This window comes from Mesoplodon bidens, assembly GCF_964165515.1.
Source record: "Mesoplodon bidens genome assembly, chromosome: 7".
NCBI lineage: Eukaryota > Metazoa > Chordata > Mammalia > Artiodactyla > Ziphiidae > Mesoplodon > Mesoplodon bidens.
This window is the reverse complement of record NC_138164.1, coordinates 116,518,752-116,536,114: the sequence shown is the minus strand read 5'-3', so window position 1 is coordinate 116,536,114 and position 17,363 is coordinate 116,518,752. Positions and strand designations below refer to the sequence as shown.

Below are 17,363 nucleotides of genomic sequence, written 5' to 3'. Positions count from 1 at the left end.
ACCTAGGGAGGGCTTGGTGGGGATTTGGCCTTGGTTTTCCTCACCCTCTACTCTGAGGAAAGGGCATCGCTGCCCACACAGGGCACAGGGCAGAGCCAGAGCACAGGGCAGTGGGCACGGCGTCCAAGGAAGCGAGTCCTGCCTTTATTGTTGCTCAGAGAGACGCGGTGTCTATTCCTTCTGACAGGTGTCTACCCCATTGCCACCTAGTTGGCAGCGTCTGTGGCCTGAGTGCCCGGGTGCTGACAGGAACCAGCCCTCAGACAGCCGGGTGCTGGGCGTCGGGGCGGGCAGTGCGGGGCGGAGACGCACATACACAAAGAATCACCAAGGAAACGTTAGGGGAAAGGATGACTTTAATCCGATCTTCCAGTCTGTGCCTGGAGCGGTGACTGTGGAGCCTTCATGCTATGGAGCTCTTCTTGTAGCTCTCCAGGTGGTACAGGACCCAGCCTGCAGGAATCAGGAAGCCGAGGAACATCACAGAGAGCCCGATGGCCTGCTCCTGGGTTGAGAAAACGCACATGAGTCCACTAGGCCCAGGCCGACTGCCTCTGAACCTGGGGCCTAGCCAGAGCAGGGTGGAGAGCTAGACAGGCTGCCTTGCCCCCTTGGCACCCGTTGGACCCTCGGCCCAGCCGTGTTCACGCCGTCTGCCCCAGACAGACTTACCGGGTGTCAGGTGGAGAGGCCTGCGAGGTGTGAGCAGTGACCCCTGCGGTCATGAGGAGGACAGCCTACTGGGCTCCAGTCTGTAGGTGGGGCCTCTCATCACAGCCCCAACCCCTGCCCAAGAGCCTGGCCTGTGCCTGGACCTTGAACTCCTTCCCACCAGGCATTACGTGCACCCTCCTTTCTGGTCACCTGTGGACTGCGTGTCAGGCGTGTGTTAAGTTGCTTGGAACAAGTCCAGGGCCCTTTCTCGCATGCATGTGTTCAGATGCCATCCCACCTGGCACCCTGTGTTCTTTCTCAGTGACTACTGCACCCTCAGAGCCAGGCTCTGCAGCGCCAGCTATATTTCACCTTCATTGTTTCTTCCTGAAACAGCCTGGACCAGTCGCCCCAGCCCTCCCCTAAGTGAATCAGACGCCAGGTTGGAGACCAATCCTTCCTTTTGACTTTCACTCGCAGAGGTTTCAGAGCGGCGTTTCCAGAACAGGGGCAGTAGGCTGTGTTCAGTCCTAGTCCTATGACCTTGGGCAGATGACCTTCTAGACCTTGGTTTGTTTATGCTTAAAATAGAGATAGTTGTTACTCTCCTGGAGCTCCAGGGTCACAGGTTTGCATTTTCACCTGTACTCTCACAGACCCTCAAAGCAGCCCACTCTTCCCCTTTAACGGGTTGTAAACGAGATGCACTGAGTGCTCTCCAAGCCCAGCCGTCAGCACCAATGTTTGCCAGACGGCAAGTAGGGGCCTGAGAACAGAGAGCCTCCCACCCCGCAACTGACTCTGCAGGCTGCCTTGGGAGTCTGGCCTGCAGGTGATGGCTGCAGGGACCGCTTTCTTGGACTTGGGACACTGTTCCAGCCAAGGGACTGAGACCTAGCACCAGGATCCCCTCTACAAGCAGGCCTGAGGACACCCTCCTCCCCTCTGTGTCCTGCCCCAAACCCAGCTCATCCTGAGAACGTCTCAGTACTGCCCACTCCCCCTGCCTGGGTCAGGCCACCCCCCCCACCCCTGTCCCCCCCCACACCCCGCTGCCTTGGTGGGACCTACCGTTGGAGAAGTGGGTGTTTTGGCCGGCTTGGCAGAGATGTGTGCCTTGGGGACCACCCAGCCCCCCAGGGGTGCTTTCAGCAGCCTGACGGCGGGGGCCAACCTCAGCATGCTTGCGGGGCCGAGCTCCTCCCTAGCCCAGTGAAGTTCCGATGTGCGCTTGGCGTGGCCTCTGCTCGCTTGCTTGTTGGGGCTTTTTATAGCTTAAGGAGGCAGCTGCAGCTGTCCCCTCCTGTCACAGGACTTGGCAGAAGGAGACCTGCTTGGAACTGGGAGAGAAGGGGCCTCAGACCAGCAGCCTCCAGGCCCAATCCCTGCTGTGGCCCCTCTCCACCTGATGCTGGTGCCTTAGCCTGGGAGCCCTTCCCTCATGTTTTCATGTGTTTTCAGGTCATGCAGGCCCCTCATCAAATGACGTCTCCTCAGACATGTCTTGTTTTAGCTGGCGTGTCAGCCCCACAAGGTCAGGGACTGGTGTGTTCACCACGGAGTCTTTGGGGCCTAGATCAGGTTTTCAGTCAATGTTGGATGGATGGATGGATGGATGGATGGATGGATGGATGGATGGATGGATGGATGGATGGACAGGTGGGCAGCTAGGAGGCTGGGTGGAGCCTTGGCTCTATGCCAGGCATTGGGTTACATTGGAGGAATGCGAAGTCGAATCAGACATGACAGGAAACTGCAGATCACACTCCACCATCAGAATGACTAAGGTTACCGGTGAGAGTGACAAAGGCCACATCCCAGAGTGTGCTCCTCAGCTGTCTCCAGGCGAGCTCAGCATCGGGGCGAGCCCAGGAGCCAAGCAGCAGCAGGACATGATGACCACACCAGTCCTCGGCCCCCAGACTCGGCCACAGTCTCCACCCTCACGAGGGACAGTCACACCCCAGTCAGTCTGCGGGCGAGTCGGTGACGTGACTACATTCCGCAAGGAGCGTCGTGTTACCTTTGCTCTTCCCTAAACACCACACTCGTTCTAACCGCGGGACTCGCTGCTGGGCTCCCAGCCCCGCCTTCCAGGGCCCCAGCCTGACCGTCTTCCTGTGACTTGGTTTCCGAGGAAGGAGCCAAGTCCTGGGAGGCTGGAGGTGGGAGTGTGTCCTGAATGTTAGTTCCAGCCACACTGGGCCTCGTTGCCAGCCTCAGGCTGTGGGGGGCTCTCCCCCTCCTCTGTAATAATCCCTTCCGCCTGAACCTTTAATTACAGCTTTGGGGTCCAGTTGGGGATAAGGCTGTGGATCAGAGGGTCAATCACCCAGCCTGCAGTGTTTCTTCTTTCACAGATAAGACTTCCCGCCCCCCTCACGCAGGCGGGGCTCTGAGGCAGGCCTCCTTCTCCACCCATCCCGGCTTGAGTGGGGTGGGCGTGTAGGCGGGGGGGTGGGCGTGTAGGCGGGGGGGCGGGCAGCAGAGTGCCCGCTGTGACCCGGGGCGTTAACCCCAGTCTAGCAAGCAAGGCCCTGGCCAGCCCAGCGCTGATGGGTGAGGTCTGAGTGAGGACCAGGACCGGGGAGCTAGGGGCCGCCCTCCAGGGGAGAGAGACTTCGCAGGCCTGTGCTCAACCTAGCCACGCCAGCTCCAGCCCCTTCACATCCACCTCCCACCAACCTTTCCAAGCACAAACCTGCCCTGCTCGCCTCCCATTCATGCAGCTTCTGGGGCTCCTACCACCCATGGCAGTCCGCTTCAGGCCACACCCCAGCCGGGTTTTTAGTCCCCAGAACCAAACTCTGCAGATCCCTGCTGCCCGCACCCACACCCAGGCTGCCAGGGGTGGGAAGCCTGGCCCAGCCTCTCCCTCATGCCCACGGCCGTGCTGACTCCCCCCCACCCCACACACAGTGCAGCCCTGTGTACTGGACCAGCCTTCTCCACTGGGGTCTGCCTTTTCCTGGAAAGAAAACGATGTGCCCCATGGAGAAAGCAGTAGTGGCCAAGTGGCGGTCACATTGAACAAGGTAGTGAAAGGCCCTGGGGGTGCAGGGTGGGGACAAGGGCCACGTGTAACAGCTGGACAAACTGGGCCATGGAGAGGGAACAGGGCTTGGGGCCTACCAGGCCTATTCTGGCCTGTCCTGGACAAGTTAGGGTTAGCAAGAGCTCTCCAGGGCTCTGGTGGACAGAAGTGTCCCTCCTTCATCCTCAGCACATATCCATGGATCCAGCTCTGATCTAGATCTAGACCCTAGACCTGTCCCTGCTGCCCTTGGGTGGGGAGAGGCGGGGATTGGGGGCTAGACCAGCCACCGTGCACACCCTCCCCTGCAAAGCTGCGAGGCCACCTGGAAGGTCTGGGGTGGACACTGTGGACGCATGGCACCACCCTGTGTCCACACTCGGAACCACAGAAGCTCTTGAAGTAAGGCACTGACCGTGTGGCACCGCCCTCTGCAGCAGGCATTTTTAGCATCAAGGACCCAGAAAAAATGCACACAAATGCAAACATTCGCATCTTATTTTTATCACATTGGAAATCTATTTTCACCACATAAAACGCAGGTTCTCAAAGTGTGGTGTCTAGACCAGCAGCATCAGCATCACCTGGGAACTTGTTAGAAATCCGTTAGAAACTCCAGGATGGTCCCAGTCATCTGTTATAAGAAGTTCCCCCACCCAGGGAATTCTGATGCACAATCAAGTTTGAGAACCATTTTCATGTCATATAAAAACTTTATTCTTCATAACTTCATTCAAAACTAAATGAGCACTTTCAGAAAAATTAAAATCTCATCCAGGTTGCAAAACTCAGCCCCCTCCTTTAATCTACAAAAATACACTTCCACTAAGTACTTCTTAGGTTTTGCAGAATTTACCGAAAGTGAAGCTCATGGGTAGAGATTCTGTGAGAGGCGGGCTGCCCCTTTCCTCCTCCCTCCCTGCTTTGCATGCCCCTCCTCTGAAACTCAGCTTCTACCCTCTTCCTACGGGACGGGACATGCTCACAGAGAAACACTGGTGCCAGTCGACAGGGCATTTTCACAGTGCTCTTGGTGTGATGGTTAATTTTATGTGTCAGCTTGGCTAGGCCATGATGCCCAATATTTGATCAAACATTGTTCCGGGTTGTATCTGTGTCGGTGTTTCTGGGGGAGATTAATATTTGGTGGACTGGGTAAAGTAGGTTGCCCTCCAAAATGAGGGTGAGCCTTGCCCAATCGGAGGACTGAATAGAACAAAAAGTGGACCCTCCCAGGAGTGAGAGGGGCTCCTGCCCAGCTGCTTCGTCGGGGACATCGGTCTTTTCTTACCTTCGGACTCAACTGAAACATCAGCCCTTGTAGGGTTTCAAGCCTGCCGGCTCTCAGGACAGAGCTAACAGTCAGGTGTCCTGAGTCCAGCTCTCCAGCTGCAGCTCTCAGGACTTCTCAGCCTCCATGATCATGTGAGCCAATTCCTTATAATCAATCTCTATCCATATCTATGTCCTGTTAGTTCTGTTTCTCTGGAGAACCCTGACTAATACAACTGTATGCTACGCTTGTCACAATCAATGAACCAATATTGATACATCATTATTAAGTAAATAAAGTCCATACTTTATTCATATTTCCTCAGTTTCCCTCTGATATCCTTTTCCTATTCCAGGACCCTATCCAGGGCCCCACATGACAGTTTCTCAGGCTTTCCTTGTCTTTGATGACCTGGACAGTTTTGAAGAGAACTGTTCAGGTATGTCATAGGGTACCCCTCTATTGGAACTTGTCTCCTGTTTTTCTCAGGATTCTCTTGGGTTATGGGGTTTGGGAGGACGACCACAGAGGTAAAAGCACCCTTCTCGTCACATCATGTCAAGGGCACAGACGTATCAGTAAGGACTCATGGGTATTTGTCTTATGCCTTGGATTATAATCAATACTACTTCATCTTGTTGCTCAAATGTTTCCAGATTTGGTGTTGGGAGTTCTTTCTTTTGGCTTCTGTGTCCCTTTGGCATACCCTTTTCATGATGGAGTTTTTTGGGGTTTTTTTTTGTTGTTGTTGTTTTGAACACATTCTTACTTACTGGCACTGTAAAATGCTCCGGACTCACCTTGTATATTTTCTGCCCCAGTGCTAGAATAAGCCAAGGCACCCTGGTCCCTTTTATTGGTGAATGGCACTAGAAATCAGGATCTGGGCACCAGGTAGATATACAACATTATGCACCTGTCAAAATTCATAGAACTTTACAGCACAAAGAGTGAACATTAATGTCTGCAAACTAAAAGCACCGCTTGGGATGTCAGGGGATCCAAGGACTAATGCAGTGTATGTCATGAAAGAATCTAACCATGTTACATATGTACGGAAGAATCTCGGGGAAGGGAGTGGGGGTAAGATGGTGACTTAAGTAACTTCAGAAATGAGTGGAGTCTGGGACTTCCCTGGTGGTCCAGTGGTTAAGAATCCACCTTCCAATGCAGGTGATGCGGATTCGATCCCTGGTTGGGGCGCTAAGATCCCACATGGCACGTGGCAACTAAGCCCACGTGCCGCAACTGCTGAGCCTGGGTGCCACAACTAGAGAGAAGCCGGCGCACCGCAATGAGGAGCCCTCACGCTGCAACCAAGACCAGACACAGCAAACAATAAATAAATACATAAATATTTTTTAAAAATGAGTGGAGTCTGTACGAATAAAGGCAAAAGAAACTGCAAATAAGCACTGTACTCTAGGTTATAAAGTAGTTTCCCATGTGGGAGTGTGTGTGTATGTTTATATATGTTTATATACATATGTTTATATATAATTTTATATAAAATAAATATATAGGGCTTCCCTGGTGGCGCAGTGGTTGAGAGTCCGCCTGTCAATGCAGGGGACATGGGTTCGTGCCCTGGTCTGGGAAGATCCCACATGCCGCGGAGCGGCTGGGCCCGTGAGCCATGGCCGCTGAGCCTGCACGTCCGGAGCCTGTGCTCCGCAACGGGAGAGGCCACAACAGTGAGAGGCCTGTGTACCGCAAAAAAATAATAATAATAATATATATAATTTATATATAACATATATATGAGGGTGTATATATATATACATATATATTTATATATAATTATATATAACCCATGCATGTGGCAATAGAAAGACAGCTCAGCAGAACACACGAATGAGTAGTGCAGCCAAGACTGCTAGTCGTGCTCCAGATTCCCTGTTCCTGTCTTCCCGGCACATGGCTAGACTACATTTCCCACTCTTTCCTGCTGTTAGGATTGGCTACATGATTCTGAGTAGAAGTGAGGTGCATAACTTCCTGATCTGCACGTAAAAATGTTCATGCATCAGGTTGTTTCCTACAGCACTCTTTATAGTAGGGGAAATGTGACTAATCCAACGTTTATTAATAGGACCCTGGTTAAAGCACTTCTACATCTGTACCACGGGCAACTATGATGAAGGTAAAAAGAATGATATATTTATATACACTAGCATGAAAAGAGGTCCAAAACATAATGGTTATTAAATGAACAGACCAAGTTAAAAAGCATCATATAAAATCCACACAATGAGATACTACTCAACAATGAAAAGGAACAAACTACCAAGCCACAACCACGTGGATGCATTGTGCTGAGTGAAAGAACCCAGGCTCAAAAAACTACATTCTGTCTCAGGGGTTGGCAAACTGTGGCCTTTGATTCAAATCCAGCCCATGTCTTATTTTTGTATGGCAGTGAGTAAAGAATGGTTTTTCTACATGTTAAAGGGTTGTGCAAGAAAGAAAAAAAAAAGACTGTGAAAAAACACATTTTAAGATGAAAAATAACTAATACAGCATATAAAAACTTGTAGTGTAGGGCTTCCCTGGTGGCGCAGTGGTTGGGAGTCCGCCTGCCGATGGAGGGGACATGGGTTCGTGCCCCGGTCCGGGAGGATCCCACATGCCGCGGAGCGGCTGGGCCCGTGAGCCATGGCCGCTGAGCCTGCGCGTCCGGAGCCTGTGCTCCGCAACGGGAGAGGCCGCAACAGTGAGAGGCCCGCGTACCGCAAAAAAAAAAAAAAAAAAAGAATTCATACTGTTGAGAGAGAAAAGTGAATGTGCATTTAGGAGAAACACAGCCGTGGCCTGTGTGGGAAGTCTGTCTGTGCAGCATCTCAGGGCTCAATGAGGGGATCAGTGAGGGCCGCACCGGGTCTTCAGGATGGGGTTGTGGCCAGGGGCCCCGCGATGGCCCAGCGCTGTGCAGGGCCAGATTCTGTCCACAGCTGAGCTCTACAACATCTGCTTTTGTGGTCTAGGCTGCTGCTTTCCCTGGCAAAGCCCCCTCTGCAGAATCCCAGCGCGTCAGAGGAGCTAAGTCAGGGGCAAGTCGAAGCATCTGGGACCCCACACAGGGCTCACAGCAGTCGTCCTTCTGGCAGCTGAGGCCAGACTTTGCTCAGGGCTTGTCTCCAGGACCCTAACTCTTCGGAGATGCTGCCCCCTCCTCTGCTTTGCTGGGCGCTGCCCACACTGTGGTCTGGAGGGTCTCATCCCTGCTCTGGGCCTGGCCCAGGTGGGGCTGCTCCAACACACCAGGCAGGCACACGGCTCCGTCCTCTCAGCCTTCTGTGGGAACAAGAGAGACTTGTTCACGTTGTTTAAAAAGCACGGAGTGCCCCTCCCACCAGGAAGTGTGCTGGCGGTGTGTCCTCCAGGCTCTCCCCTCACCCATCCTGCTCTGTGCCCAGGAGGCTGCCCATGTGCAGGGCAGCAGCAGGAGTTTAGGAGCAGGAAGGAGCAAGGAGGGTGCCTTGGGGGAGGTGTGAGCGCGGATAAACAGCCTTCCGCTCCTTCTCCCTGCGCCTTCCTCGAGGAGAGGTGGGGACTGTCTGTCTTAAATAGAAACAAAACTCGTCGGTAGAATGGGCACCTCTGTGGACCCTTTCCTCCTGGGGAAGGGGCAGCAGAACAGAGGCTCCCAGGACTCTGGGTTCCCTCCCCAAGGGCAGCTCTCAGGCTCCTGAAGGAAGCGGTACTGAACACAGGGATGACCTGTGGAGCCTGAAAGGCAGTGATGATGCCGCAGCCCCTGTTCTTGCAGACACACTCTCACAGAAATGCACACTCAGAGACATACTGTGTTCGTTTCCTGTGGCTGCTTAGCCATTACTACAAACTTGGTGGCTGAAAACAACACACATTTATTCTCTTACAGTCCTGGAGGGCAGAAGCCCAAAGTCAGCTTCACTGGGCTGAGGTCCAGGTGATGGCTCGGCCGCTCTCCCTCTGGAGGCCCCAGGGGAGAATGTCCTCCTTCTCCAGCTGAATCTCCAGCTTCTAGGGCTGTGTTCCTCGTGCTCCTTGCCTCGTGGCCCCTTCCTCTATCCTCAAAGCCAGCAGCCTGGCCTCTTGCCTCAGTGTCACATTGCCTTCTGCCTGTGTGCCAAAGCGCCCTCTGTCTCCATCCTATGACCCTTGTGATGACATTCAATAATAACTATGCAGGATAATCTCCCCATCTCAAGATCCTGAATTTAACCACACTTGCAAAGCCCCTTTTGACATTTCAGGGAACATTCACAGGTTCCAGGAACTAGGAGCTGATACCTTTGGGGACTATTATATAGCCTACCACAGATACACTTACGCAAACACAGTATTAGGGTGGTCACACCAACAGACACAGACATACACACACACCCACACTACACACAGGCAGACACTGTCAGTAGAAACCCACATTCATGGGGTCCCACGTGGTCACCCATCAGTCACACACACTCCTCATGTCCAAAGCTCTTCCCATCAACCTGCTTAAGCCAGCTCTGGGAGGCCACAGAGCACTTCCCTGTCCCATTTTCTCCTGGCTCCTGGGTGACAGCCTTCCTTTCCCCAATGACACTGTGCATGTCCCTCCTTTGCCCCCTCTACCTAGGAAGCCCTCGCTCACCTCTGCCTTCAGAATTTAACCAATCTTGAGGCCTTAAAGTTTAAGGTCTTGTTCTGAGCCAGCCACCTCCTCCATACAGCCCACCTTGCTCTGCAGTTACTTCTCACAACCATGCTTCGCTGCCACACCCCATGGGTTCTCAGAGAACGTGAACTGAATAAAGGAACAGTAGAAAACCAAAGGCCACTGAGCAGAGCTCTTAAACACCGGTCGTGCGAAGGTGCCACAGTGCCTGAGTTTGGGAGCTTGGTGACTGTCGGACAGACATCTCCGTGTTGGCCGAGCTAGAGCACCTGGGTCTGGGGCATGGACGGGGCCGGACAATGCCCCTAGGATATGGCTCCAGTCAGGCTAGGGAGGGGTCACCTCTCTGATCCCCACCTCTGCCCCTGAGTGCTAGACCTCGGGGCCAGACTCTGGAGACCAGCCAGAGGCTCCCGCTCTGGATGCGTGCGGGCTTTCAGAGCGGTCGCTGGGAATCGGCTGGCCTCAGCCCTCTGGGTCCTCCACCTCACCCTGCTGCCTTCCTGGGGCTTCACACCCCGTGTCCTTCACACATCCTTCCCCCGCTGTCCCCCAGGCTCAGTATTCTAGGGACTCCATCCCCCCAGAGGGCATCTGTGGAGTCTGTCCCCCACCAGGGGCTCAGTCTCAGCTTCTGGTGCAAGGCCCTCAGGCTGGGCCTCACCAAAGGGTCCAGTGAGCACGGATGTCCTGGGGAATTCCGGAACACAGCCTGGACCAGGGGGTGAGTCCAGCTCCTTGCTGAGGCCAACTGCTCCGGGCTCCTGGGGAAGAGAACGGAGGGAAAGGAGGGAAAAGGAGGAAAGGGGAGAGCACAGGCCCTGGTAGGGCCTTATCTTATCTTGGACGTTTGACCTGGATGCGTGGAAAGAATGAGCAGAAAGGGAGGTGCGGAGCAGGAAGGCACCCCCTAACTCTTGGGTCAGCGGCGGCCAGTGCCCGCCCAAAGCTTTGGAACGCGTTGGAGCGAAGTCCTCGGTAGGGGTTCTGGGAGGAGAGGACGACCCTCCCGGTAGAGCGCTATCGAGCGTCGGCCTGGAGCCACCTGGATAGATGGGGGCCGCGTCTAAGCCCCTGTCGCTCGTGGGCGCCCGGGGCTGGGGTCCGGAGGGGCGGGGAGGGGCCGGGGTCACCGGGGCACGGCACGCGTGCTAACCCCGTGCGCCCGCCGTCAGCACGGAGCCCCTCCCTGCCGCCGCCCGGGAGCCGTTCCTGGCTGCGCTCGAAGACCTAAGCCAGGAGCGGTAGAAGCGCTTCCGCCACAAGCTGCGGGACGCGCCGCTGGACGGCCGCCGCAAACCGTGGGGGCGGCTGGAGGGCGCGGACGCCGTGGACCTCGCGGAGCACCTGATCCATTTCGACGGGCCGGAGCGCGCGCTGGACGCGGCGCGAAAGACCCTAAAGAGGACGGGCGTGCGCGATGCGGCGGCGCGGCTCAAGGAGCAGCGGCTGCGGAGTGAGCGCGGGGTGGGGCTCGCCAGGGTCCCCGCCCTCCGTTCCCTCCCGCCTGGGCAGAGTCCTGGCCACAGGCCTCCATCGGCCTCCATCCTTCCGCTTCCCCAGAAAAGCCCCGGAGCTCTTCCGGCCTGGGCGCGCTTCATCCACAAATTCGCGGGCCCCAGGGCTCCGATCCTGCGGGTGGCCCCGACCCGTGATTGCGCCCCTCCCCACACCGCACAGTCGGCGGGGCCTCACCGCAGTCCTCCCTTTCAGGGCTCGGCCCCAGCTCCTCGGCGCTGCTCTCCGTGTCCGGTAGGTCTCTCTCGGTGGGAGGCGCAGGCCCCGAGCTGTCCGGGCCTTGAGCCCTGGGTTTGGAGTACGAGTGTCCTCGAAATCACTCGGAGTTTCCTGACAGCTGGTCCCAGGGAGGAGCGCGGATGGGAGGGGGACTGTGGCGCAACAGGGGAAACAGAGGTCTGAGCCCGGCGGGGAGGGCAACAGGCCCCTGAGAGGCGGCTGACACAGCCCGCCTCCTCCTCGACCCCCTGTTCCCCTCTCCTCTGTCTGGCCCTTCCCTGCCCCCAAGAGTACAAGAAGAAATACCGAGAGCACGTGCTCGGGCAGCGCGCCAAGGTGGAGGAGAGGGACGGTCGCTCCGTGAAGATGAGCGAGCGCTTCATCAAACTGCGCATCGCGCCCGAAAGCGCTGGCCTGGAGCACAAGGCTCTGGGGCCCTCGGAGGAGCCGGAGCCGGAGCGCGCTCGGAGGAGCCGGAGCCGGAGCGCGCTCGGCGATCCGACACCCACACCTTCAACCGCCTGCTCGGCCGCGACGGGGAGGGCCAGAGACCGCCGACCGTGGTGCTGCAGGGCCCGGCGGGCATCGGCAACACCATGGCGGCCAGGAAAATCCTGTACGACTGGGCGGCGGGCAAGCTGTACCACGGCCAGGTGGACTTCGCCTTCTTTGTGTCTTGCCGCGAGGTGCTGGAGCGACCGCGCACGTGCAGCCTGGCCGACCGGATCCTAGACCAGTACCCCGACCGCAGCGCGCCGGTTTGGCAGATGCTAGCGCAGTCCAAGCGGCTGCTCTTCATTCTGGACGGCGTGGACGAACTGCCGGTGCCAGGACCCCCCGAGGCCGCGCCCTGCACAGACCCCCTTGAGGCCGCAAGCGGCGCGCGGATGCTGGGCGGCCTGCCGAGCGAGGCGCTGCTGCCTACGGCCCGCGTGCTGGTAACCGCGCTCGCCGCAGCCCCCGGGAGGCTGCAGAGCCGCCTGTGCTCCCCGCAGCGTCCCGAGGTGCGCGGCCCCTCCGACAAGGACAAGAAGAAGAAGTACGTCTACAAGTTCTTCCAGGACGAGTGGAGGGCGGGGCCTGCCTACCGCTTCGCGAAGGAGAATGAGACGCTGTTCTCGCTGTGCTTCGCCGTGTGCTGGATCGTGTGTCCCGTTCTGCGCCAGCTGCTCCAGGTCCTGACCTGTCGCGCACCTCCAAGACCACCACGTCCGTGTACCTGCTTTTCATCGGCAGCGTCCTGAGCTCGGCGCCCGCGGCCGACCGACCCCGCCTGCAGGAAGAGCTGCACGAGCTGTGCCGCCTGGCCTGCGAAGGCGTCCTCGGGGGCAGGGCGCAGTTCTCTGAGAAGGACATGGAACGACTGGAGCTTTGCGGCTCCAAAGTCCAGGCGCAGTTTCTCAGCAAGAAGGAGATGTGCCAGGCGTGCTGGAAACCGAGGTCACCTACCGGTTCATCGACCAGACCTTCCAGGAATTCATAGCCGTGCTGTCCTACCTGCTGGAGGACGAAGGGGCTCCCCCATCTGCTGGCGGCGTAGGGTCACTTCTGCGGGGGGACCCGGAGCCGCTTGGCCCCCTCGCGGCTCACTACGCGCTTCCTTTTCAGGCTACTGAACACAGAGAGGATGCGCGACATCGAGCACCACTTCGGCTGCGCGGTTTCAGAACGCGGGAAGCAGGATGTCCTGAGGTGGGTGCAGGATCAGGGCCAGGGCGGCGCCAGAGGGGACGGAGGGGACCCAAGCGCCCCAGGACGCCGGGGAGTCAGAGGAGGAGGAGGGCGAAGAGCTCAGCGACCTGCTGGAGCTGCTGTACTGCCGGTACGAGACGCAGGAGGGCGCCCTTGTGCACCAGGCCCTGCGCGGCCTCCCTGAGCTGGCACTGGAGCGAGCGCACTTCAGCAGAATGGACCTGGCCGTCCTGAGCTACTGCGTGCGGTGCTGCCCGGCTGGTTAGCTGCAGACTGGCCACTGCACAGGAGAAGAAAAAGAAGAGCCTGACGAAGCGGCTACAGGGCAGCCTGGGAGGCAGCTCGTGAGTCCCCAGAGCAGGGCGGCCCTCTTCTGCAGGCCCTCTGTGTGTGGCGTGTGTGCATCCTATGCACTGAAGTGTCCATCTGGGCCTGGGGAGTGTGTCCAGACCTGACACCTGCTCCCCAGAGAAGAGGCACGACTTCAGGCTGTTTTTTCCCACCTCCTTGCAAGGCAGCTCCCAGGGTGTCCTCACCATGCCCCACACCTCAGCACCCACATCCGAGGCAACCCTCCCAGCACTGCCCCCACCCACCATGATGCCTTCTCATAAGTTCTGGCATACACCACGCCCTCTGTGCCCTGAGCCTTTGCTTCTACTGTTCCCTCCACCCAGAATACTGTTCACTGCCTATCCTCAAAGCCTCTCCAAACCATCCCAGCTGGCCTGAGACCATTTTGGCCTCAGACATGCCCCAATGACCACCATATGCCATGACATCCGCCCGTGCCCATCTCCTCCAGACCCTCTGCTCCTCCAGGGGCAAAGCTCGTGCCGTTGTTTCTGTGCAGTCAATTCCAACCCAGCACCTGACTCAGGTGCTCAGCATCTGTTGGGAGAACGAATGTCAGGACGTTGACAGGGGCTGGGGCTGGGGATGCCCACTGCAGGTGCAAGGACAGGCCCACCTGGTGTGTGCAGGTGACATGCCTCCATGGGACTCACATAGACAGCTTCAGTGGGGAGGTGCTTGTGGTCACAGTTGAGTGGTTTCACTCTGGGCTTGGGATGAAGAGGGAGGAGGGTCCTGGCCCAGCTTGGGGGTGAGGGCAGAAGCAGCTCCAATACCTCAGGACCGTAGGAAGGAGTCCTTTGCGGGAGTGAGGGATTGGAAGGAGCTGGGGCCTTCACCTTCCTTTCTCTCTTAGTAGTTCTCGAACCACCATGAGAAAAGCCCCGGGCTCCCCAATGCATCCACTCTGCGAGTGGACCGACCGACAGTGTGGTCTGAACACCCTGACGTGAGTGAACATGCCCCCGGCCCTTCCCCTGGAAGGGATGCAGAGCAGGACACCCTGGGCAGGGACAGAGGTGTGGCCCTCTCTGGGGAGGCTGAGAGGACAGGCTGAGAACCTGTGGCCTCTGGTGTCCCTTGCTGGGGTCGACAGGCTCTGCCCACACAGGACAGAGGGGGGAAGAGGGGATGGGCGCAGGGCTCCGGCAACAGCTTAGGTGCTAGTTAGGACAGAGGGCTTGGCCCCAGTCTGAGTGGGAAGCAGAGTACAGCTGAGCATTCTGGGGGAGGGATAAAGAAGGCCAGATTGTGTTTTCCTTCCCAAGGAAGGCTGCTAAGTGCTATTGTAAACTGCTGAGTGGTCCCTCTGGATTCTTACAAGCAGATATGGAAGGTGTTCAGGGCACGGGCTCTGAGGCCAGTCTGCCTGCCTCTGTGCCCTTGACAGGCCAGTCTGTCTGAGCTTCAGTTTCCTCCCCTGGGAAATGGAGCCAGTAGCTTCCACCTCAGAAGGCTGATGTGAGTGAGAATTAATGAGGCAGTACTTAGTACATAAACTTTCCAATTACTGTTCACTACCACCAAGTAAACAGAAAGTAAGAAAGACTGTAAGAACTCATACCGATGGGGCATATGGTGAAATAGGTACAGTCACGTGTCAGTGGTGACAGGGTGACTTAACTTGGCATAAACATCAGGAGCCAAAACAGTGATCAGCTCACTTGGCCCATCAATTCTACTGCCCAGCTAAATGCATAAGCTCTTCATCGCAGCGTTATTTATAATGCCCAAGTGTTAGGGACTGGCTAACTAGATAAGCTCAGCCCACCTGCACTTGGTGGGTAATTACCTGGAGTTAGTACGTGTTGAGAATAAGGTCTCTTATTGGCTCATCCAAAAGCTGGTGGAGAATGTCCTGAGGGAAGAGGGGAGTGCAGTCCAGCAGGGACACACATGGTGACAAAGGGCAGGAGAAGCTCTGTGGGGCCCAGGGAGGCAGGTGTGGAGCCAGCACGTCTGCAGACTGAACCTCAGCCCCCAGGGAGTGGGCAGCTTGCACAGCTGGGCACCCACGTACTTCCTGACACAGGCTGTCCCACTGCAAACTTCCCGACTTGGTCTGCGGAGACCTCTCTGAGGCCCCAACGGAGCTGGGCCTCTTCCACAGCTGGCTCAGCGAGGCCGGCCTGCGTGCACTGAGTGAGGGCCTGGCCTGGCCCCAGTGCCGGCTGCAGACACTCAGGTGAGGGCCGGCCTGGAAGGGACCAAGGAGGGGACGGGGGCTCCCATAGCAGCTCCTGCGGTCAGCACTGCCCGCTAGGGTGCAGCAGCTGAGCCTCCAGGAGGTTCCCAGTACGTGTTTGGCCTGCTCCAGCAGAGCCCAGTGCCGACTACCCTGGACCTCAGTGGCTGCCAGCTGTCGGGGACTATGGCGACCTACTTGTGTGCCGTCCTGCAACTCCCAGGGTGCCGCCTGCAAAGCCTCAGGTCGGGGCAGCGCCGGGAAAGGTGCAGGAACACAGCATCTCCACCCTGGCTTGGGGTGGGCACCAGGGGCTTCCCCCAGACCTCACAGAGGAGCCCCGCCCAGGGCCCTCCCGAGGGACCCGCTGAAACTCAGCCCCTGGAGACCCACCCCCTAAATCCCTGGCCCCAGCCCTGGGCTTCAACCACTCCGCCAGACCAAATGTCCATCTAGTGTCTGGTGCACGTGGCCACAGTCTGGACTGACACGCTTTTACTCCCCTCAAGGCTCTGGCCCCTAGTCCCTACCCGCTCCCCCAGCCTCTGACAGCCCCCCTTAGTGGCCACCTCCCGTCGCTGTGTGCCTTGGCATAACCCAGGCCAACAGCTCCCCATCACTGCCTCCCCGAGCCCTGTTCCCCCACCAACTCCACTTCCGTCCTCTGCACACGGCTACAGTCTAACCTCCGTGGAGCTGAGCGAGCGGTCACTGCAGGAGCTGTGGGCTGTGGGGACAGCAAAGGTGGGACCGGCCATCACCCACCCAGCATTGGACAGCGACCCCCAGCCTCACAAAGGGCTCGGCAGTGACCCCTGAGGCCCTGGGGGAGGGCTCTAGTCAGCCCTACGGAGTAGCCCTCCCCACTCCAAGGGCGAGAGGTTGGCGCTCTCTGCTGTGGGCAACTCTTGAGCCTGAGGGGCTCTGGACAGGCAGGTGGGAGACCCAGACGGACACGGCCCCTTACCTGCTCCTGGACAGCCCCCGAGACCTCCCCACACCCTGGGGGCAGGTCCTCCCCACCAGGAGGAGGGGCTCCCCTCCCCTAACCCCACTGCTGCCCCACCCACGTTCCTCTACTGGGACCCTCCAGCCCTCCCATTGCAGGTGCCCCTCAGCAACAAGGGTGATGCTGAGCGCCCCAGGAATTGAGAACCTACAGTGTGTTGGCCTTTACCTGGTGCAGGATGACCCATTTGCTGATCCTGTGCCCATGCGCAGTATGGGCACCCATAGCCCACTACTTGGCTCCAGCCATAGGGGATCAAGCAGGGGCTGACCCTTGGCTGAAGCTAGGTAGGTCACCTTCCCTCCTCAGGAATTTGGGTCTCAGCATTAGGAGTGAAGCCATCCCTGAGGCTGTGTGGTCTGAGCCCAGAGGTGTCCACTCGTTGTCTGAGGACTTCAGAAACAGGCCAGAGGAGAGTGGACACGGAGCAGTAGCCCCTGCTCCAGATGGGAGCTGTGATGGCACAGGTGGTGGGCAGCGCCCCCATGCACTGATGATAAATTCTCCTTGGGATTTGTTTTTGTTGGTTTCTGTTGCACTTAGCCAGGCATCCTAACAGGTGCTCATACTCTTTCCTTTGGTCCCCAGCCCATTTCAGTGGGACAGGGTTGTAGCCCCCGTTTCCTGGGTGAGCTCAGGGGAACAGCCTGATGCAGGAAGCTCTGACGTGAGGCTTGGCCTCCATGGGCAGGGCCAGCGACTGACAGCCCCTGAATCCTGAAGTCTTCTCTGCTCAACCCTGCTGGACTTGGCCAGCTTCTGGGACCCCAGTCAGCCCCTTCA

At 57.6% G+C, this 17,363-nt stretch overlaps 2 protein-coding genes across 2 annotated transcripts; one reads left to right on the top strand and one right to left on the bottom strand.

Annotated features, from left to right (window-relative positions):
- Position 1: 1 nt before the first annotated feature.
- On the bottom strand, positions 2–3,105 carry LOC308619614 (cytochrome c oxidase subunit 8B, mitochondrial-like). The gene is made up of 2 exons (XM_081238615.1): positions 1,726–3,105; positions 2–505 (listed from the first exon to the last, which is right to left on the bottom strand). The coding sequence occupies exons 1-2, from the start codon at positions 1,834–1,836 to the stop codon at positions 404–406; spliced, it is 213 nt and encodes a 70-aa protein (XP_081094741.1). The 5' UTR covers positions 1,837–3,105; the 3' UTR covers positions 2–403.
- On the top strand, positions 2,433–17,285 carry NLRP6 (NLR family pyrin domain containing 6; the record flags this gene model as incomplete). The annotated part of the gene is given in 18 exon segments (XM_081240769.1): positions 2,433–2,667; positions 5,317–5,400; positions 8,378–8,507; positions 10,779–10,848; positions 10,852–11,059; positions 11,317–11,355; positions 11,630–11,802; positions 11,805–12,507; positions 12,510–12,757; positions 12,760–12,924; positions 12,926–13,056; positions 13,058–13,288; positions 13,290–13,376; positions 14,243–14,335; positions 15,419–15,571; positions 15,650–15,654; positions 15,657–15,816; positions 16,252–17,285. Coding segments are annotated over 18 exon segments (3,054 nt in total). The 3' UTR covers positions 16,391–17,285.
- Positions 17,286–17,363: the final 78 nt, after the last annotated feature.

Coding starts and splice junctions, on each gene's coding strand:
- LOC308619614 (XM_081238615.1), bottom strand. CDS start 1,836: ATGCTGAGGTTGGCCCCCGCCGTCAGGCTGCTGAAAGCACCCCTGGGG. Junction 506..1,725: donor AAACACCCACTTCTCCAACG/GTAGGTCCCACC, acceptor TTCTCAACCCAG/GAGCAGGCCATCGGGCTCTC.